Raw genomic sequence first — 22,842 nt, 5'->3', positions numbered from 1 at the left:
ATCTAAAGCATGTATCTGTAATGTGAAACCAGCACAGGATTTATGAATGTGAATTCACTAGAGGGAAGAGCCCCGGTTTCACATTCCTGCCTGCGCATCACAAGTAAGTGCCAAGTCAGACTCTGCAAATGTGCCCCAGGGTTTGGTTTTTTACAGTGGTGATGAGCAAGCCAGGAACTTAGGGAATGAAAAGCACTATAGTGAAGACATTCCCAGTCCTTCCCTTTAGACAGAGATGTAAATATCTTAAAGAGGAAAGCAAGTGGGGCTGGGGAGATGGCTGAGAGGTTAAGAGCACTGACTGGCTGCTCTTCCAGAGGTCTTGAGTTCAATTCCCAGCAACCACATGGTGGATCACAGCCACCCATAATGAGATCTGGTGACCTCTTCTGGCCTATAGACATTCATGCAGGCAGAATGGTGTACATAGATAATAAAGGAAAGGCAGCAGAGTTAGGCTTCCCTGGTAAAACAATCTGGAGATGGGGCTGTACACGGTGGCACTAGAGATGAGAAAAGGCTTGTGAATCTCTGGCTAACCTGGGCTACAGAGCAATATCCTTTCTCAATAAATACATAAATCTGAAGAGTGGAATGCTCTAAAACCAGAGGTTTCTTCTCCCCCCCCCCCCTTTCATTTTAAGACAGGATCTCACTATGTAGCTCTGGCTGTCATGTACGTGTAAACCAGGCTGGCCTCTGTCCACACTGCAATTAAAGGTGTGTGCCACTACACCTAGCCTTAAAACCCAGACATTTTGACTGCTGACTAAAATTCTACAATTTTAATTCCACATAGAAATGAATTTCATCTTTAGATAGGTCCCAACAGCATATATTAACACACACACACACACACACACACACACAAACATTCTAAAAATCAAAGAAAACTGAAATCCAAAACACTTATAATTATAAGCATTTCAAATTGGGGATTTGATATCTGCAACCCATAATCAAGTTTCCAGAGTCACTCACAGCCTGTGACGGTCAATTCGCCAACCTCACAGGATCAAGTCACTCACAGCCTGTGGCGGTCAATTCGCCAACCTGACAGGATCAAGCACCACAAAGGATAAACCTCTGGCTATGTTTGTCAGGGAGTTTCTAGACTGGGTTAATTGAAGGGGGTGGATCCCAAACTGAACAGAAACAGGAAGCAGGCTACAAGGCTACATATGGGCACAGTCTCTCCCTCCTGACTATGGCTGCAGTGAGACCTGCTGTCTCAGCTCCCTGCTCCTTTGAGGAAGGTGTGTACTCACAACATTTGAAAACTAGCCAACCCCACGCCAGCTCTCCCCCCCCCCCCCGCCCCACACCACTCCCAGGGAAGGGATCACTTACTTTTCTTCATTTCCTCATTTCCTTTACATATTGTTTGCTTCAGCTGTTCAATCCTCATCTTGCATGACATTATTTTCCATCTCTTAAAAAATACACAACAGATGTCACAAATGTCAGTCTCATGGGATTATATACCTGATTTCCCAGTGCACCTTAGGATGCAACGAAGAAAAAGCTATCGTAACTCCATTTGTCACGACTGTGTTGACCTACAGTAGATTACAAAGGGGAACGTATTTTCTGGTTCCATACAGTAGCTGCTGGGAAATCAATGAAAAAGAAACTTATGTAGATCTTTCTCACGGGTTAGAGCACAGAGAAAAATGCTTCTAAATTTCCCTTACCCAGTACATAGCTACCTACCAATCTGGCTAAGCTGCATGTGGGATATACAACTAGAATCCTAGCTTTTGGGATGTAGAGACAGAACATTCAGGACTTCAAGGCCACCCTGAGCTACATATAAAATTCTGCTTCAAACCCATCATAAAATACATAAAGATTAATTTCTCTATATACTATCCAAATGTCATTGGGTCAAGAACACACATGCCTAGTAGCTCCCACAAGGACAGGGCAGATTCAGAATGTCTGTATCATCACCAAAGCACCAACCTAGGTCTACATTCCCATGACTCAGAAAATTACATGAAACATAAAACTGTCCCTGTACATCACTAGGAATGGTACAGCCAGGCACCGCTTTCCCTAGTGAATAAAGCATCACAGCTTATAGGACACACGTGGTGGTGTGAATGAGAATGGCCCACAGGCTCAGACTGTCCAAACAGTGAGTCCTGGAACTCACTCTGTAGACCAGGCTGGCCTGGAACTCAGAAATCCGCCTGCCTCTGCCTCCCAAGTGCTGGGATTAAAGGTGTGAGCCACCACACCCAGCTGTATATACTTTTAGACTTTTAATTACCTACGATTAAGGAGACAATACAAAATAATTATGCATTAACAAGCTGTTTCTATTTTTGCAACAAAACACCACAACCAAGGCAGCTTATAAAGAGAGCACTTAATGTCTCAGAGTATTAAGAGTCCATTATGTGTGGGGGTTGGGGGGTGGGGGCTCGAGAGATGGCTCAGCAGTTAAGAGCACTGACTGCTCTTCCGAAGGTTCTGAGTTCAATTCCCAGCAACCACATGGTGACTTACAACCATTTGTAATGGGGATCTGATGCCCTCTTCTGGTGTGTCTGAAGACAGCAACAATGTACTCACATACTGTGTGGTGGCGCACGCCTTTAATCCCAGCACTCGGGAGGCAGAGGCAGGCGGATTTCTGAGTTCGAGGCCAGCCTGGTCTACAAAGTGAGTTCCAGGACAGCCAGAGCTACACAGAGAAACCCTGTCTCGAAAAACCAAAAAAAAAAAAAAAAAAAAAGAAACAAATCGTTAAAAAACAAAAAAACTGAGTCCATTATGGGAAGTGAAAGAACAGCGGAGAGCTCCTATCTTTATCCATGACCATGAGGCAGAGAGAAAGAGGATACTGGGGTCATTTGAAAACTCAAGAGCCTGCCCTTACTGATAACACCTTCTCCAGCAAGGCCATACGCCTTATCTTTCCAAAACTATCCACCAACCAGGGACCAAATGTCTCAAAAAAACAAAAAGTATGTACAGTGTTAACATTTCCATAAGCAGTTCCATGACACAAGATGCAGAACTGATGGCAGGGGGTTGCTGTTTATTTTTATTTGTCTATAAATGCTGGTGTGGAGGTGGGGCATGGAGTACTCATGGAGGCACTGACCTGTGGATGTGAGGGATGGGGGATGAGAGGAGGAGTGGGGAGTGGAGATCAGCTCAGGCTTATTCCGTCCTTTACCTGCTGAGCCATCTGGCCCACTTCACTGGTCTTAACATGTTCCCATCATCCTGAATCAGCTAGCCTGATAGAAAGATGTAATAGTCTTTGGAAGACACAGTTACAGCGCCAATTTAGGTGACAGCAGCCTGGAAGGCTGGGCCAGGGTTCTTCAGAAGGCAATATAATGCTCTGAATCAGAATTCAATATATGGTACAGTTTCTCCCATAGCCAGGATCCACGAGTCCAGTAATCCGGGGATGGAGAAGGGGATGGTTTCACTCAGTTCTGGTGACCCACTAAGGAAGTTTTTACTTCCTGTTCCCATGGCTCAGAAGTTTTGGTTGCAGAGTATTCCTGCCAGGAGATACCACAAACATTCCCTTGATCTGGAAGCTCAGAGTCCTGCTAACTACTTCAGGCTTCTGGTGCTCTTAAGCCAATAGGCTAAGAGAAAGGAATACAGTGTTAGCAGGGTGACCGATCCAGATTTCCAAGGGGAAACTGGTTTGCTTCCCCTCAACAGAAGAAAGAGATCTGCCGGGAATGCAGTAGATCCTTTTGGTCTTATCTTGGTGCTCCCATGCCCTGGGAAACTACAACAATCCAAACCAGGCAAGATAACAAAGGGGACAGACTCTTCAGGTATGAAAATACGGGTTACTCTCCAGGAAAAGAACCAAGACCTGCTGAGGTGCTTGCTGAAGGTGGAGGACACAGGCTGGGCAGTAGAGGACAGTAATAATAAATACCAGCTAAGTAAGGCCACCTGATCAGCCGCAACAATGTGGGTTATAACTGACATGGCTATTTTGTCATATTTTGTTAAGAATGTGCTTGTACAGACTTTCTTTATCATGTAATGCAACATCAATTGAGATAACATCAATGGTTATCATATCTAAGTTATGAGATACTAATAGAATGTCCCTCAAGGGAATTGCTACCTAGCCTAAAATATACAATGTGTTTGCAACTGTATATGGGGTATTTATATCACATTAGGTATAATTATGACCTAGTTATTGTTTTCATTTGGAAATTAAGTGTGACATAAGCAAATATGATTGTACGTCAAGCTGACAAGGAAGGGGTGGTGGACTTGTGATGTCTATTCTTCGTTGTCAACTTGACTCCATTCAGAATTAATGAAAAACCCAGCAACTGGGCATACATGTGAAGGATCTTTGGTTAACTGGATTATTTGAATCAGGTAGGAAGACCCAGCTTTAACACAGACCATCTGAGGTTTGAAGACCTATCCTAAATCTGGGCTGACCTCATGCCCTCTGTATGAAAGACATGCCTGCTTGTCCTCATTGTCACTGCCAAGGTCATCTCCCCTGCTGCTGGGGTATTCCTTCAGAAGCATCAGAACCCTTCCTGAGGATTCTGACATATACTACAGACCAGCTGAGACATCCAGCCTCATGGACTGAACAAACACTGAATTCCCGGACTTGGTGGACAGCCACTGTTAAGACTGGCTGGACCACAGCAGCCAGTTCTGTTCCTTTAGTGAACCTTAATACATCTGCTCCCACTTTTATCTTGTGAGGACGATGCTATAATACAGTCCAACCTGACCTACAAACTCATGATCTTCCTGCTTTAGCCTCTCCACCGTGCATCACTAAGTCAGGCTGAGATGTGTTAGAAAGATTTTAGAAAATTTTTTACTGAACATCTTATTTATAATATTCACAGCATGGGTCATTTATATTCTTTAACTGTCATAAAATTATACACGATGCAACCACTAGACACTGCAGAAAACAGTTGGCCACTGTATTGAGTCCCTCCACCTTGTGAGGGCTAAGCTCTTTTCTTTGTCGGCATGCAGTCCTCCAGCAGGCTCCCCTTCAGGGCTAATGCCTGGCCGGCTCTATCATTTAGAATATATTTAAAGGACAGACACAGAGGAGTGACATAGCCTACCTTTTTTCATTGCAAATCATACTGCAGACACGGTTCCTTCGGATACGTATATACTAACCACATTGTTACACCATTAAAATTGATTTGCCACATTAACTGGACAAAGTTATAAGATTCGCTGAGACAAAGGCAGCTAGCTCCACAGGCCACAGTTTCTTCTCAACTCCTGAACCTAGAGCATGCCTTTACTAACTTTAGTTTACTACCCGTAAGTCTCCGTGTCCTGTGTTCATTTCTTAGGAAGAACTTGTTGACCACAGGAGTGCTCTGTCAGCAGCACAAACTATCCCCAAGTCAAGTGTCTCTGATGCTGCAGACAGGGGAAAGGGGTTAAATGCCCTTAACTTACACACCTGTGTTCATTCACCAGCTTAGTGGTTAATTTTGTTTAATGTGCAAAGCTTTTAAATTAGTTTACTATGCCAAAATGCTTTTGTCTATGGCTTCTAAAGGCCCTAACAACCTCATTAGAAGCTGTAATCTCATGTAGGTCCAGCTGGCTCCAAGCCCCAACCCTCTTATCATCCCCTCCCAAAAACTCGGATTCCAGGCACGCAGACCCATGCACAGCTCTTGCTAAATCTTTAGTATTTTACATTTAATCATGTGTTTATTATGAGTAATCGTTACAAAACGATTGCTCTATAGGTTTTATATTAGTTTGCCAAGAGCAGATTTGTATAATTATCCTTTATGATAGTTGTATAATTTAATTGGCTATTCCATTTGGCATATCTCCATGTAAAGTTTAGAAGGCCATACTACAAATAAATTTAAACACCAGGGTGTCAAATGTGGTGAAAAACTAAATTAAAGAATTATTTCTTTAAGTGCCACCAATCTAAAAAATATGCACCCTCATATACGAAGAAAATTAGCTTAAATACTTCTTGGGACTTACCAACTGATCTGTAAGCCGCTTTCCTTCCATAGCTTTTAGTACTCTGTATGGGAAAGAGACAGATGGAAACCCTTACTGACAGTCTTATAAAGCTCAAAAGATATAAATATTTTTTTAAAATTCTGCATTGGCTGGGCGTGGTAGCGCACGCCTTTAATCCCAGCACTCTGGAGGCAGAGGCAGGAGGATTTCTGAGTTCGAGACCAGCCTGGTCTACAGAGTGAGTTCCAGGACAGCCAGGGCTATACAGAGAAGCCCTGTCTTGAAAAACAAAAAACAAAAACAAAAAAATTCTGTATTATGTATACAGGTGTTCTGTCTACATGTGTATGTCTATGCGCCATGGGTGTACCTGGGCCTGAGGAAATGCCAGATGAGGGCATCAGGCCAGTCTCCTGGAGTCGGAGTTGCAGGCTGTTGCTGAGCTTCCACGGGGATGCCAGGAATGAAACCCAGGGCCTCTGGAAGGCTGACCCATCTCTCCAGGCCTGCCTAGTTTTTGCTTTTGTTTTTTTTTTCAAAACTGGCTCTTGCTATGTGCCCAGGTTAATCTGGAACTCAGTCTTCTGCATACTGCCACCCCTGGCTAAGAACAGCTGTAGTAAGGACCAAAGGCCACCAGGCACCACAGGAGAGCTACCAGGTCAGTTTAGGACAGAAGGGTCAACAAAAATTCTTTTTGTTTTTTTAAAGATTTATTTATTTTATAAATACGAGTACACCATTGCTCCCTTCAGATACACCAGAAGAGGGCATCAGATCCCATTACAGATGGTTGTGAGCCACCATGTGGTTGCTAAGAATTGAACTCAGAGGACTTCTGGAAGTGCGGTCGGCCCTCTTAGAGGCAGAGCCATCTGTCCAGCTCTCTACAGAAATTCTTAAACTTATATCGAAGGTAAAAAATGTCATAAGGGGCCAACTAACAACTCAGTCCTGGGCCTTACCCTAGACTTACTACATCACTGTGTCAGAGGCTAGGAGTCCAAGAATCTGCATCTTAAAACATCCTAGCCGGGTGTGGTGGCGCACGCCTTTAGTCCCAGCTCTTTGGAGGCAGAGGCAGGTGGATTTCTGAGTTCGAGGCCAGCCTGGTCTACAGAGTGAGTTCCAGAACAGCCAGAGCTACACAGAGACACCCTGTCTCAAAAAACCAAAAAAAACCCCAACCATCTAAAATGGGGTCTGATGCCCTCTTCTGGTGTGTCTGAAGACTGCAATGGTGTATATATCTTAAAAAAACATTTAAAAAAATCTATCTCAGCTACTGAATTGTAATACAGACTGCTGGACTTTACTGCTCTAAACTACCAAAAGATACATTGCCATTTACCAATTCCCAACTATGACTGGGAGCTGTGAGGGCCAATGGGACCTGTGTGAACCCTAACTTAGGTCTCAGAAAGCCTACTGGTGTAGGTCCACTGGCATTCAGTGAGCAGGGCCAAGTGAGTGACTCATCTGTCCAAACCACTTGTGATTACTGCAGAAAAGACTGCAGGTCTTAGGCCAGGATTTTCTAGAAACTTGATCTTCTCTCCTGATTTATTTCTCTGACATGATTTCTTTCCCCACACTGTAAATCTGATATTCCACACAGTGACCTAAACTTTAAAAGATAGTCTGCTGCGGATTTCTGAGTTCAAGGCCAGCCTGGTCTACAGAGTGAGTTCCAGGACAGCCAGGGCTACACAGAGAATCCCTGTCTCAAAAAAACCAAAAAAAAAAAAAAAAACAAAAACAAAAAAACAACAACAAAAAAAGATAGTCTGCTAAATGGGGTGGTGATTCACAAATCTGCACACAGAAGCAACAGATTAAACAAGTGGAAAGAGACAAACTTGTACAAATTAAAAGACTAAAGACTTACTCTCTCTGAAATTCTTCTTGCTTGTTCTTAAGTTGACTTAGTCTTTCCTTCTTGTCAATAAACCTGTTTAAAACAAAACCAAACCAAACCTTGGTTTATTTGCATGTCCTCCACCGGCCCCAGGTTAATGAGATTCCATCAATTCCCGGGCTGACCACTTCCTCAAATTCCTAGGGAAATGCCTAGAATCCGGGAAGTAAACTAAACGGGTGCACACCCTGCTCACCACCAGGTATCTAAACAAGTTGTCAGGTCGAAAGCTCTTTCCTCACTCCAGTGTTTGTAGATTCTGTCCTGTACCTGTTTCCCAAAATACACACAGCAGAATACTAACATGAACTTTTGTTGTTTTTGAGACATTCTGTATCCCTGGCTGACCTCGATTTCCCTATACAGACCAGGCTGGGCTTGAATTCTGAGGGAGCTGCCTGTCTCTGCCTCCCAAAGAACACATGACTGTGCACAGCACCATTAATGGGAACTCGAATCAAAGTAGTTGAGGCTTTCATTATGTAAAGAATCATAATTGCCAAACTTAATTTAATCCTGCTTTCCTCTACAAATTGAGTCCCTACAACTTCTGTTCTGTTTTGACTTTTGAGAAAGGATCTATAGTCCTCCCTTTCCTGGAGCTTGCTATGTTGACCAGGATGGCTTGGAATTTATTGAGATCCACTTGCCTCTGCCTTTCGAGCACTGGGATTACAGTTGTGTGCACCAGTGCCTGGCTGAATATTTACAACTTGTAAAGTAGATTCATTTCCACTGGAAGCTTACAAAATAGGGAAGAAAGGCGTATCACACCACTGCTAACTGTTTTTCTAGGTGTGTTGGTCTTCTGGCTATATATTTGAATTTAGTGTTTAGGTTAAAGTGGCAATTTAGAATAACTTACCTCTCTCTTAATTTAAAATTTATTTGACATATTAAAAATTAAAAATCAGGGCTGGCTCAATGGTTAAGCATTTATTCTTGCAGGACTCAGGTTTAATTCCAAGCACCCACATGGCAGTTCACAACCCTATGTGTCGAGTTCCCGGTGGTCCAAAGCCCTCTTCTAACCTACACACATACACCAGGAACACACATCAGAAACATATAGACATGTGGCTCATATTCACAAAATACATAAATCTAAAACATTTTTTAATTTAAAAAATGTGATGTTGTCATACATAAATGGATTGTGTCATGTTTACATTTGCTTGGGCATATCAATCTCCCAAACATTTATCGAGTCTTATGGTACAGATAATTGAAGTCTTTTAAAAAGACTTTTAAAAGCAACTATCTATAGTCATTCTACTTCACAGCAGGACTTGCAGCTCTTACCTGGCGGTAACTGACCAAGCTTTCACTACTCTCCCTCCTCCTTGGCCCTGTAACCATCACAGACGGTTGACTGAGACCAACTCTTTTAGATCACACATGCAAGTAAGACTGTAGGGTACGTCTCTATTTACACCCGGCTTCTTTCATTTCACACTACAATCTTTAGTTCTGACCATGTTGTTGAGAGTACTTTTTAATAGAATATGAAACTGTAAATGCCCCCTCTCAGTCACTTCAGTCGAAGCCTACAATTTCTGATAAACATGTATTTTTTTTATAATTAGTTTGAAATTTCTTTGCCCCATAATTATTTAGAAGTGTCATTGTGGTTTCCATATTTGTAAGAATTTTAAGTAGCTTCTTATTGCTTTTTTTGTTTGCTTGGTTTTGAGATAGGATCTTATTACATAGCCCTGGCTGGCCAGGAATTGACAACAGAGATCCACCTGCCTCTGACTCCCAAGTGCAGTTAAGACTTATTACTATTTTCTAATTTAATATTATTATAATCTATGTATATGCTTATTTAAATAATATTAGACAGTATTTAATATTATAATCTATAGTAATATTATAGTCTATACTCTATGAGACGTTAAGATCTACATTTGTCCTATTTGTGAAAGTTTCACCTACACTTGAAAGAATATTTCTACAGCCATTTGGTGCAATGTTTAGAACTGTCAATGAGTTCACAGAGATTGACACTATCTGGACACCTGTGGCTTGTTGTGCAATTAGGATTTGTGAACGAAACAATTAGAGAATGAACAAAAAGCAGCTACCATGGTGTGAGTCTCCTGAAACCCCAGCATAAGCAAACACATGGGACAGAGCGACTACCACCAGGAGGGGAACTATCAATGCAAACAAAAAGCTCTCTCTAAAATACACTCTATAGTCTGATGTTTAAAACCTAACAGAAACTTACCTCAAAATCAGTACTTCTTAACTTTCCTAATGCTGTGACCCTTTACTACAGCTCCTCATGTTGTGATGACCCCAACTATAAAATTATTTTCATCGCTACTTCATAACTATAATTTGCTATTGTTATAGTTATGTAAATATCTGATATGCAGGTGGTATTGGGTGACCCTGTGAAAGGGTTGTTCAATTCCCTAAAGGGGTTCCTTCCCACAATTTGAGAAGAACTGTTCTAAATGGACAATGTAACATGATTTAATCATGACCTTAGAGTGTAGCACTGAAAATATATAACATACCGGGCGTGGTGGCACATGCCTTTAATCCCAGCACTTGGGAGGCAGAGGCAGGCGAATTTCTGAGTTCAAGGCCAGCCTGGTTTACAAAGTGAGCTCCAGGACAGTCAGGGCTATACAGAGAAACCCTGTCTTAAAAAACCAAAAATAAAAAGAAAAGAAAATATATAACATATACTAAACAACTAAGCAAAGGCGGCAACTTTACATATATATACATAACAAGTTAAATAAACTCCGCAGAATAGCCCTATCGATACAGACATTTCTACGGGAAGCACTGGAGTGTCCAGTAATAACGATGCAAAATTGCATGTTATAACTCAGAAACCAAGCCCGGATTCAGCAAAAAAGCAGGCATTTACCATGTACCTACAACACAGAAAATGCATCCTTTAGAGTTCCAAGAACTGCTGTACATTCTACAGACCTATGTCTTCATGTTTCCCCTGCCTTACATGGGACAGTAAGCTAGGCACGGTAGTGCATGCCTGTAACCCTGACTCACCCAGGTGACTGAGGCAGGAGGATCCAGAGTATAGACTATAGGGCAAGATTTGGGGAGAGGAAGACTGAAACTAAATTGGTATTATTGGCTTTGACCTCAACAGAGCAACAGGAACTTACTTCAAACCCACGAGGTCCTCAAACTAGGCAGAAAACTGGTGTGGAGGATAAAAATCATGCTTTCATAAGCTATAATAATGAGGTAACAATCGCAGCAGCGATTCGAGACTAGCTTGGTATATAGACTGAGTTCCAGGACAGTCAGGACTACCCAGAGAAACCCTGTCTCCACAAACAACAATAACAACGTGATATAACAAACAAACTATATTTCCAATATAGACCAGAAAGTCTATATTGTGCTGGTTGAGTCTCATGGGCTTTCTTCCAAAAGGTAAATAAAACAAACAAACAAACAAGCAAACACCCAGTACAATAAAACCTTTACAGATGACAGCAGGAATAATAGACCAAACAACAGTAACAACCCAAATACTTGATGAGTTATGCTATGATCGCCTTCATGAAAGAACAAAGCAGCGGCGGGGACAGGATGGCTGCATGCAGTTGCTTTCTCATACACTCATCCATCCTCTACTCCACTGCTCAAAGAAATGGATTCATTACACCATATGGTTTCCAAGAAAGATGTGAAAAGAAAAGCAATCACCACATTCAAAGAAATCTTAATGGTTTATCTTTTGTGTTATAATGGATGTGAGGAAGGTGGATTCCTATTTTATGCACTGTTTTGCAAGTTGGTTAGTGTAGTGGTTAGTGGGGCGTTGAGGCTATGATCAAGCTCCACCCAGTGTGAAGGCAGCCTTCTCCCGGCTGCCTTTGGATCAAGATGCAGAACTCTCAGCTTCTCCAGCACCATGTCAGCAGCTGGCATGAGGCCATGCTTCCCACCATGATGATCATCAACTGAATTTCTGAAACTGTAAGCCATCACCCATTAAAGAATTGCCTTAGCCGGGCGTGGTGGCGCACACCTTTAATCCCAGCACTTGGGAGGCAGAGGCAGGTGGATTTCTGAGTTCAGGGCCAGCCTGGTCTACAGAGTGAGTTCCAGGACAGCCAGGGCGATACAGAGAAACCCTGTCTCGAAAAACAAAAACAAAAACAAAAAACAAACAATTGCCTTGGCCACAGCGTTTCTTCACAGCAATAAAACCCTGACTAAATTAGTACCACAGATTATCTTGTATCTTTCCCCACTGCAAACATACCAAGAGCTATCTCATTCTTCATAGCTGACTAGCATAAAGCTGCTTACATAAGCCCTTACTGATAAGCACACTGCTCCTCCCAAAAGCTCACTACCACCAGTAACAGGACAGATGTACAACACAGTTCAGTCTTTACAAACATTATACCTTCTGCCTTGACCTGAACTCACAGAAATCCATCTGTTGCTTTGAAGAACTAAATCCCAGCCTCTCTATTTTACCAAATGGAGACCCAGGAGCCAGACACAGTGGTGAAAGCCTGCCAGCTCAGAGAGCAGAGAAAGCACCCAGCTGACCTTCCTACTCTCTCAGAAGGAGCAAGTTCTTCCTTCTCCACCCTGTCTGAAATGCCCTTCTAACTCAACATTCCTCCATTCTCCTTCCTTGTGGTCACTCCCTGTTGGCTGGTTGCTTGCTCTGCCTCTTGACCTAGGATTGACTTTATTTAGCTCTTAAAGGTTTGTGCAAGGGCTAAGCCACACCACAACTACTTGTTTACAGTAAACAGGAAGCTCTAGGACCAAAAGCTGAGCCATACCAGTTCACAATCTCTGGGTCTACAATGTGATCAAATATCCTTCAACATCTGTTTCTGCCTCCCTAGTGCTGAGATTAACAGTGTGGGCAACCACACTGGGCTTAAAAATGACTTTCTAAAGCCAAGTATGACAGGTCTATATTCTCAGCTTCAGATATTTATTTATTACATTCCTCCTTACTTACATTTTTAGGGTATATTCCGTTAAAAGAAATTACTCCTTTAAATTGACTGTTGTTTTTTTTTTAATATTTATTTATTTATTTATTATATGTAAGTACACTGTGGCTGTCTTCAGACACTCCAGAAGAGAGCATCAGATTTTGTTAGGGATGGTTGTGAGCTACGATGTGGTTGCTGGGATCTGAACTCAGGACCTTTGGAAGAGCAGTCGACGATCTTAACTACTGAGCCATCTCACCAGCCGCCTGTTTTTTTTTTTTTTTAATTAGGTATTTTCCTCATTTACATTTCCAATGCTATCCCAAAAGTCCCCCATACCCTCCTCCCCCAACTCCCCTACCCACCCACTCCCACTTTTTGGCCCTGGCGTTCCCCTGTACTGGGGCATATAAAGTTTGCAAGTCCAATGGGTCTCTCTTTCCAGTGATGGCCGACTAGGCCATCTTTTGATTCATATGCAGCTAGAGTCAAGAGCTCCGGGGTACTGGTTAGTTCATAATCTTGTTCCACCTATAAGGTTGCAGATCCCTTTAGCTCCTTGGGTACTTTCTCTAGCTCCTCCATTGGGGGCCCTGTGATCTATCCAATAGCTGACTGTGAGCATCCACTTCTGTGTTTGCTAGGCCCCGGCAGACTGTTGTTTCTTAAATTCTTCTGTGGCAGCCAGAGCTACAGATAAACCCTGTCTCAAAAAATCCAAAACAGAGATAGAGAGATAGAGATAAATAGAGAGAGAGAGATAAACAGACATTCTGTACATTAACTTGGAAGACATTATTAGGTACAAAAACTTAAGATCTGCAAAACATCATGTGTCCCGTGGTCTCCCTTGACAAGAGAGGTAGACTCCCCACCTCATCTATCACAAAGCAGCTCTGATGTTTGAGATCACCATCTTCAATGTTCAAATGCCAGATTTACACTTTCTTTCTAAAAGGTACCTTTTACACTCATGTATGATGATTCAGAATACTTGATTTCTGCTTTATATTGTCTGTGCATCAGCAAGCTGTGCTGGAGTTACCTTCAGAGGAGGAGCCACTGACGTGACCTGCAAGTGCTCACTCCAGGCAGATCAGCCTCAGCACACTCTCAAGCATGGGACAAAAAGACTGACTGTTAGCAGAACTGACATGCTCAGTCTCAAGATTCTAGATCAGCCTGGAGCTAGGTGCTTTTACCTGGCTCTGAGCAAAAGACCAGTCTAGTCTAAAACACCCACTAATATCTCTGAATTCCTACAGTCTTGACCCCTAAAGCACTCTGGTAATTTCTACATGAAAACCTTGCCCTCCCAGCCATGCCAGCACTGCCCTACCATGCTCAGGTAAGCACTAACTAAGAGTGCACAGTATCATTACATCTACTCAGAGTCTGTCCTATCTATCAACAGAGTACAGCAAACCCCAGACGAGCTTCATGATCATCGTCTATTTTTTCATCAAGAGTGCAATACTCTGGTGCTTTAGAGAGATTTGATTATGACAGGCTTTGAAAACACAGGGTAGAAATCTTGGCATATGGAGAGAAATCTTTGGAATGTTGGGCCTGGGGTGTAAAGTAGCAGATGGAGCAGTCTGGAGGTGAGAGGAGCCCTGCTCACCAGCAATCATCACACAGTGGCAGGTAGACAAGCCTGGGGTACTGGCTCTTCTGGCTATACTTTAGATAACTCATTAAAATGTTTGTGACCTTTTAGACACATCTCAAATCTCTCTATGAAAATTGAAACTTTCTTTCCTGTTTTACACATGCTGTTTTATTTACACATAGAAAACACAGTTAAGGTCGTCCACCACCTCTGAGCCTGGTTCCTCATCTTTAAAATAAATTCAAATTTTGAGAGGGCATAGTGTGACAAAAAATAGGATAGCCTTTTATAAATTCTAAAAGGTATGATTACCGAAAAAAAAAAAGCTGTGTTTTCTCAGCAACTCTGTATCGGCTGCTGGAATATCATTAAAAGCTGTATGGGATATTAAAAGCTGTATGGGATATTAAAAGCTGTATGGGATATTAAAAGCTGTATGGGATAGTAGCTAGGGGTCTAGAAGGACAAACTCATACAGTAAAAAAAGACTGATATCTTCAGCTTCAGCTGCCTATAGTACTGAACTCTCAAGACAAGAGAGTTCTTTTCCATTATAACCAAAGCTTTCTAGGTCTTCCTGTAACTAAATCTCTACAATACTGGCTGCATTTATCTACAGTCAACAACAAAACTGTATTAGCAGCATCAGTTGAGATGCCTCTGAGGTTAAAAGCTCCGTCTGCTCTTCCAGATGATCCAGGTCCGAGTCCCAGCACTCACTCAGTGGCTCACAGTCAGAGGATTTCACACCTTTTCTGACCTCTGAGGCCAGCAGGCACGCACAAGGTGCACAAACATACATTCTGGCAAAATACCTATACACATATGAAAAATAATTTTTAGAGAAAAGTCTTACAAATATATATTCTTTCCTGTTCAGCCAGTCATCTGATACCCCGGAAACCATTTCCACAGGACATAGACAACCAAAAAGATACTGGGGGAAAAACAGAGGCATCTAAATGCACTTTTGCCATGCATTTCCCTTGAAACCTATGGTAACATCTAAACTTTTTCCTTATCCCCTAAACCCAGCTCAATTTCCACAGTCCTATATTTCTGCTTCTGAGTAAAAGATACAACCATGTATTTCTAAATCATTGGTGAAGAGAACAACTGTTCCTAAGAAACGCTGAAGCCTCATCGTATCATATGGCCAGAAAATGGTCTTTCTTTCTCTCTATTGCACACTAGGAAAACCCTGGCTTCTAACACATCAGGCAGACCCCCAGCTGCCCAGATCAACTTTCCAACTCCCAGTCATCTACCTACCATGAAGCAATCAACAAGTGTTTCCTGGATTTGAGGAAAGAGATTACACAACCTGACAGTTTTCTATTGTGTAACAGTGCTATTTTGAGAGTTAGGTAAAGAATAATCCAGAAGAATTGGGCTCCTGTTAAGACAGCATAAACATCCAGCAGTACGGGACACAGGGACTCTGCTGGAAGAACTGCTTCCCACCTCAGGGATGACAAGCAGAAATATGCTCCTCTCTGTTCCTATGAACAGGGGGGTTAAAGTTCAGATGGAAGAGAAGAAAACAGCTGCTGCTTTAAACAAGAGACAGGCGGAGAGGAGACTGACAGCATCCTGGACAAAAAGAAAAAAAATATAAGAAGTGTTTCTATGTCTGTTGAATTCACACCATCCCCAACAGTATCTAAAGACACCTCAGCTGGGTTTTACGGCTAATGCCTACAACCCCAGAACCCCAGCACTTGGCAGGCTGAGATGGGAGGATTACCCAAATTCAAGACTAGCCTGGGCTACATAGTGCCAGGTCATCCCCCAAAACCAAAACGACATGACACAAAGTTCTTCCGAATAACCTCATTTTGACACTGACTACTTCATTATCTAGTTTTCCCTGAGCTGCCACCTCTTCAGCTAGTCTAGGTTAACCCAGGGTGCAATGGTGCTGTGAGGCTCCAGGCTTTATTTCCAGTCAGAGAGAGGTTTCCATGAAGTAAAAGTAAAAGGAGTTGAAAGGCAAGCAGACTGCAGAATTATTTATAAATGAGACAGTAGCACAAGCAACCTTTGCTCTTGAAGTTCAAGGGCTGCCAGGATGAGTTAAATGCTTGAGAGCAGGGCAGCCTTCCTCCTCAGCAATTTACTAGGGGAGTTGAGCCATGTACTGACATCCAACTGGAGCTCTAAAAAGTGGCTAGCTCTCGGGTCTGAAGAGATTCTTTCATCCTATTAGACACTGGGTAATGTTCTGGAAAGAAGGCTGACAAATAGCTTCTGAAGGCACGCATAGTTCAGGAAAGGGGAGGATGAGTGACCACTGTGGTGGTCCTCTAAGGTGTAAATGGCTGAGATACTTACTTGTTCTTCATTTTTCTGCTTTGTTAGGAAAATAGATACACTATAAGAGCATCCCTCTCCAGAAAACTCATCTTAATACTCAGAGTTAGCCACAACTTCCTATGTAAGATTGTGCTTCTGAGTTTGCAATGCTGGGGGGTCAGAGGAAGGCTTTGCACATACATACCAGGTAAACATTAGCCACACTTACAGCACTGTTTGGAAAGGAGCACCTACCTCCTTGACCATGCTTATGAGCTATGCCTGTATCACTGAGCTGATGATATGACAGAACAAGAAGCTGTGCCTTCAGGGAAAGACAATTTGGATGCTGGCGTTTTACTCGAATAACATTACACATGTAGGAGGCATTATCCCACCGCAAAATGCACCAAGTGCCGAGGCAGCAATGATGGAGAGTCTTTCAGGGAAGATCAGAAGGGACATTTAACTTCAGGTGAGCATGCTTGATGTCCACCAAGAGATAATAATAAAAATGTACTGCATATGCACGGTGGAATTTTATTCGGCCACAAATAAAATGAAATTATCAGGAAAATAGATGGAATGTAGTATTAAATGAGTTAACACTGGTTCACAAAGACTAATACAACATATTCTCACTCATATACAGACCCTAGTTTCCCTGTCTGTCTCTGTCTCTGTCTCTGTCTGTCTCTGTGAATTACTTCCGGCTCAGACCAGAAAACTGGAAAGGAGTCCACGGGGTTGGGGGCAAAAGAGGCTTTAGGAAATGCAGTGGAGGGTGACAAAGCTCATGATATGACCTATGATCGTGGAAGAATATTAATAACAGAAAGGTTCAAGTATAAGGGAGAAGGAATATGGGTAAGGGAGGAAAAACCAAAACTAAGTAGGCAAGAGGTAAAATAAGTAGGCAGTATTATAACTGCAGTCGAAAGCAAGAGAAGGGTGTAAGTAACAGGTTGATGTGATCTTGCCTACTTTTCTAAAGGTGAAAAATCAAGGGTGGCTATGTATGCATATTAGACAGGATTACATGTGACTACATAGACCTGGTGGTTGTGAGCCACCATGTGGTTGCTGGGATTTGAACTCAGGACCTTCGGAAGAGAAGTCAGTGCTCTTACCTGCTGAGCCATTTCTCCAGCCCCCAATCTAGGAATGAGGGATGGTAAACAGACAGACTCAAGATATTCTCTGGGGTTGAACTGAATTAAACTGGCTGCTGCCTTGAGTTAGAGAAAAAAAGTAAAGTTCAAAAAAACTCAGACTTTTGGCTTTAGTAACCAGTGGATTGTAAGTAATAACAAAAGGAGTCTTAGGGCTAGCAGCCTTTGGATGAAGACATAGAACTCTCAGCTCCTCCTGCGCCATGCCTTCCTGGATACTGCCATGCTCCCACCTTGATGATAATGGACTGAACCTCTAAATCTGTAAGCCAGCCCCAATTAAATGTTGTTTTTTATAAGACTTGCCTTGGTCATGGTGTCTGTTCACAGCAGTAAAACCCTAACTAAGACAGAAGTTACCTGTGTAACATGTTAATTACACTCACAAGAAGGGGATGGGAAGCAATAATCCTCTTGGAGATTAAACTGCATAACGAGGAAAGGCTCAGATTTAGGTGAAACTTTGAAGAGATAGAATCTGCTGATGAGATCAGATATGGTTGCTTACTGAAGGTTTTTTCAGTCTGAATAAAAGGAGGGTATTGCAATTTACTGTATTGAGATGATGTGAAAAACACATTTATTAATATAAAACTAGGAGTTCAGATTGCCACGTTAAAATAGTGATTACTACAAGGCTTGAGAGATGGCTCAGCCGTTAAGAGCACTGACTGCTCTTCCAGAGGTCCTGAGTTCAATTCCCAGCAACCATATGGTGGCTCACAACATCTGTAATGGGATCTGATGCCCTCTTCTGCTGTGTCTGAAGAGAGTGACAGTGTACTCACATACATTAAATAAATAAATCCTTTTTTAAAAAAATTTTAAAAAATAGTGATTACAATCACAAACAGGAGACAAAAGGAGTTAAAGTCAAACACAGATACTGGATAGCATGCTCATCTGGGTTGGGTATTCAAGAGTGGCAGTCTTCAAGCCAAGCGTGGTGGCGCACGCCTTTAATCCCAGCACTCAGGAGGCAGAGGCAGGCGGATTTCTGAGTTCAAGGCCAGCCTGGTCTACAAAGTGAGTTCCAGGATAGCCAGGGCTATACAGAGAAACCCTGCCGCAAACACCCCCCCCCCCCAAAAAAAAGTGGCAGTCTTCAGCATCTAGATAGTACTGAAATTACAAGAATAAAAATAGGAAAATGTGGGCTGGAGAGATGGCTCAGTGGTTAAGAGCACTGACTGCTATACCGAAGGTCCTGAGTTCAATTCCCAGCAACCACATGGTGGCTCACAACCATCCGTAATGAGATCTGGCGCCCTCTTCTGGTGTGTCTGAAGACAGCAACAGTGTACTCATATACATAAAATAAATAAATCTTTAAAAAAATAGGAAAATGTAGAAGCTAAATATTTCATAAGACATTTCAATGAGACATTCCTATCTCCTACTTGTTTTTTCTTAAAACAAAACTGGTTTAACTTTTAGAGCTATAACGTACTAAAATCATCATGTGGATCCATAAAACAGCAATGAACTTAAAAAGATGTTGTTACACCAATATTTTCAGAAGAAAAAGAAATGAGCCCCATTCATGATCACAGGAATAATGGGCACTAAAACAACCCCAAAATTTACATGTTGCATAGTCTTGCAGTTAAATGCACCCGTATATGGATCCAGGATGTCTGGGTTTTAATTGTTTGGGGCCTTGGGACAAGGCATTTACTTTGTATAAGTCTCCTCAAGTAATCGGCGGGCAATAACTTGCATGGGTTGTTGTAAAAGAATAAATGCGGGCTGGTGAGATGGCTCAGTGGGTAAGAGCACCCGACTGCTCTTCCGAAGGTCCAGAGTTCAAATCCCAGCAACCACATGGTGGCTCACAACCATCTGTAATGAGATCTGGCGCCCTCTTCTGGAGGGTCTGAAGACAGCTACAGTGTACTTACATATAATAAATAAATAAATCTTTAAAAAAAAAAAAAAAAAAGAATAAATGCTTCAAATTTAGGACTAAAAAATTGTTTTATCTGGACATAATAGCACACACACTTTTCCCAGCGCTCAGGAAGCAGAGGCAGAAGGATCTCTCCGAGTTCCAGGCAAGTCTTATTTATATAGTGAGTTCCAGGCCACCCAGAGAGAACTACATAATGAGACACTCCAAGGGTTGAACTGCGCACTCCAGTTCATGTCTCAAACACACATACTAAAAAGTTACCTATTTTATTATTGTTGAAACTACATTGTTGAAACAAAAGTTAGGAGACAAAGATTCTTCAGCTAAGCATTCATTTTTCTAACTATCTTAATTCAAAAGACAGCCAAAATATTTCCTTAAACGCAGTTCTTTTAACTAAGGACTTGCAACTCAAAAAACACAGGCCCGTATCCCCAGTGACAAAATCAACTTTGGGGTTACAGAAGGAAGCAACCTAGTCCTGGTCCTCGTTCACAAAGAGCTGTATCCACCTGTGACACAGACAACCAAGGCTCAAGCCCTCCTAACCAATTTAGTTCTCTGCGGATTCCTTCTATAAAACGTATTTATATCTGAAGACGGGAAAAGGTAAAACCACGCTTCTGAATGGGAGAACTAAGACTCCTCTACACAGACTTCTCCAGAAGGACTGTATTTCCTTTCCCCCAAGTACCCAAGAGGACCCTAGAGAAACTCTGGTGGGTGGTGGGGAACAGCAACCTACGTTCACCTGGCACCCACCCCCACCCTGCCATTGGCAACAAAGCGCCGGCGCAGAGCAGCTCCATTCTCTTTTCCACACTCGCAGGGCTCCTGGGCCCGGCCTAGGGTGTCCAGCCTCCAGCCTCTGGTGGCTGGGCCAGAGGAATCAGAGAAGCAGAAACAATAGGGCCGTGCCGGCCGCCGTACCTCTCCCGGTCGCGGCCGTCGAAATAGACGAAATCACCGCTCTGGACGCACTTGGCGCAAGTCAACCGCCGGCGAGTGGTGTTGCACAGAGGACACCGCTCAACAGCCACGTAAAGGCCCTCGGCGTCGTCCACCGAGTCCACCAGGTCCCGTGCTAGCGCCCGCGGCCCAAAACCAGGAGCCTCGGGCGTCCAAGATCCCTTCCCACTGGGAGACGCCATGATGATCTGAGCTCAGGGCCAGTCACGTGGGATTTTGTTTTCATCCAGGTGCATCCTGGGCTCGGAGGCGGGGCCTGAGGGCCGGGGCGGGAACGGGGGCGGTCCAGAGGTGGGGGCTGGAGCTCAGAGGCGGAGAATCTAGGAATGAGGGATCTTCTTGTCCTACTTCCCACACTCCTTGGCGGCTGCGCAGTTCAACCCTTGGAGTGGCGCCAAACGAAGCCTCTACGTTATGCAAAATATAGTAATAAGTGCCCAAGCATTCTCAGTGAAGGTGCGGGAACAGAACAAGGGAATTCATTTCATTCATTAAGGTTACTTTTAGGTTTTGGGCTAAAACTGCAAGGAGCAAGGTTGGGAGAGTTGGATCTCAAACTAACTGAAGTTTGACTCACCTTCCTCCTTAAAAGCTGTGGAATTTGAAGAAAATCTTTTAACGCCTCTGCCCGACTTTGTCTTGGTTCGGGGATATAATTGCTATACCTCCATAACCTGAGAGGGTTGAGCAAAAACCTCCCATAGCAGGCTAACACTCCCAACATCAGTAAAAAAACAAACAAACTGAAGGTGTAAATCAAAGATAAATGTGGCGGGGGGGGGGGGATCTTTTCTTTTTCTCTCTCTCTCTTTTTTTTTTTTGGTTTTTCGAGACAGGGTTTCTCTGTGTAGCCCTGGCTGTCCTGGAACTCACTCTGTAGACCAGGCTGACCTCGAACTCAGAAATCTGCCTGCCTCTGCCTCCCAAGTGTTGGGATTAAAGGCGTGCGCCACCACGCCCGGCGATAAATGTTTTTGAAATCAGGTTTTAATGGATAGTGCTTCTACGTAGCCTCCATTTCCCTCGAGTTCCAGTCCTCCTGTGGCAGCCACGTGAGCTAACAGATTAGAAGCGTGTAATCACAGAAATCTAGCTGTAAGCACAGCCAGAAAACTGAGTTCTATTGGTTTCGGTCCTTCCCTATCCTCTGGGTCACGTTCTAAGAGAATTTGAACTCCATAGTTAGGATTTCCTCCTAAGATTCTTCAGAAAGGATTTTCTCTTAGCGCGGGTGTAGCAGCAGCTGCTCTGGTCAGGCAGCGGTGGGGTCGATGGCTAGTGGAGTGCAGCGTTCGCCGGTGGTCGCGATGAGTTTACCCCTCAATCCCAAGACTTTTCTCAATGGACTGACAGGGAAGCCAGTGATGGTGAAACTTTTTTTTTTTTAAGATTTATTTATTTATTATATGTAAGTACACTGTAGCTGTCTTCAGACACTCCAGAAGAGGGCGCCAGATCTCGTTACGGATGGTTGTGAGCCACCATGTGGTTGCTGGGATTTGAACTCTGGACCTTCGGAAGAGCAGTCGGGTGCTCTTACCCACTGAGCCATCTCACCAGCCCGATGGTGAAACTTAAGTGGGGCATGGAGTACCTGGTCTCCATGGATGGCTACATGAACATGCAGCTTGCAAATACAGAAGAATACATAGATGGGGAGTTGTCTGGACATCTAGGTGAAGTTCTAATAAGGTGTAATAATGTCCTCTACATCAGAGGCGTTGAAGAAGAAGAGGAAGATGGGGAAATGAGAGAATAGCATTTTGGAGGATTATATATATATATATATTCTATACAATAAAGATTTGGGTTTTTTTTTTTTTTTCAAAAAAAAAAAAAAAAGATCCTTCAGAAAGAGGAGGTTTATATCAGAAAAAAATTTTTGATATGCCTCTAAACCATAGAAGGGAACAGAAGTGAGGCTGCAGGTCCAGTTGAACCAATGATTCTCAAGGATGGTTTCATCAGGGTGTCCACCAATGGAAGCTCTGAACTCTCTTCTCCCAAGT

The 22,842-nt window shown here is 43.0% G+C and overlaps 2 protein-coding genes across 2 annotated transcripts in view; one reads left to right on the top strand and one right to left on the bottom strand.

The window, feature by feature from the left end:
• Atg14 (autophagy related 14) overlaps positions 1–21,026 on the bottom strand; it is a 32,613-nt gene extending 11,587 nt beyond the window's left edge. Inside the window, exons 1-4 of the mRNA XM_021181632.2 lie at positions 20,795–21,026; positions 7,880–7,942; positions 6,010–6,052; positions 1,351–1,432 (exon numbers count right to left, since the gene is read on the bottom strand). Of these exons, the coding sequence (XP_021037291.1) occupies positions 1,351–1,432; positions 6,010–6,052; positions 7,880–7,942; positions 20,795–21,015 (409 nt within the window). The 5' untranslated portion in view covers positions 21,016–21,026. The remainder of the gene's footprint in view (positions 1–1,350; positions 1,433–6,009; positions 6,053–7,879; positions 7,943–20,794) is intronic.
• Positions 21,027–22,140: 1,114 nt separating this feature from the next.
• On the top strand, positions 22,141–22,592 carry LOC147001802 (small nuclear ribonucleoprotein F-like). The gene is made up of 2 exons (XM_085828965.1): positions 22,141–22,196; positions 22,397–22,592. The coding sequence occupies exons 1-2, from the start codon at positions 22,141–22,143 to the stop codon at positions 22,590–22,592; spliced, it is 252 nt and encodes an 83-aa protein (XP_085685091.1).
• Positions 22,593–22,842: the final 250 nt, after the last annotated feature.

This window comes from Mus caroli, unplaced genomic scaffold, assembly GCF_978045245.1.
Source record: "Mus caroli unplaced genomic scaffold, Mus_caroli_1 scaffold_12, whole genome shotgun sequence".
In the NCBI taxonomy this organism is placed as follows: Eukaryota; Metazoa; Chordata; class Mammalia; order Rodentia; family Muridae; genus Mus; species Mus caroli.
The sequence above is the reverse complement of the archived record's forward strand: the minus strand, read 5'-3'. Positions and strand labels throughout refer to the sequence as shown.

Bases quoted from the DNA above. Each gene is read 5' to 3' on its own strand.
- LOC147001802 (XM_085828965.1), top strand. From the start codon at position 22,141: ATGAGTTTACCCCTCAATCCCAAGACTTTTCTCAATGGACTGACAGGG. The intron at 22,197-22,396 runs GATGGTGAAACT...TCTCACCAGCCC, and splicing joins GGACTGACAGGGAAGCCAGT to GATGGTGAAACTTAAGTGGG.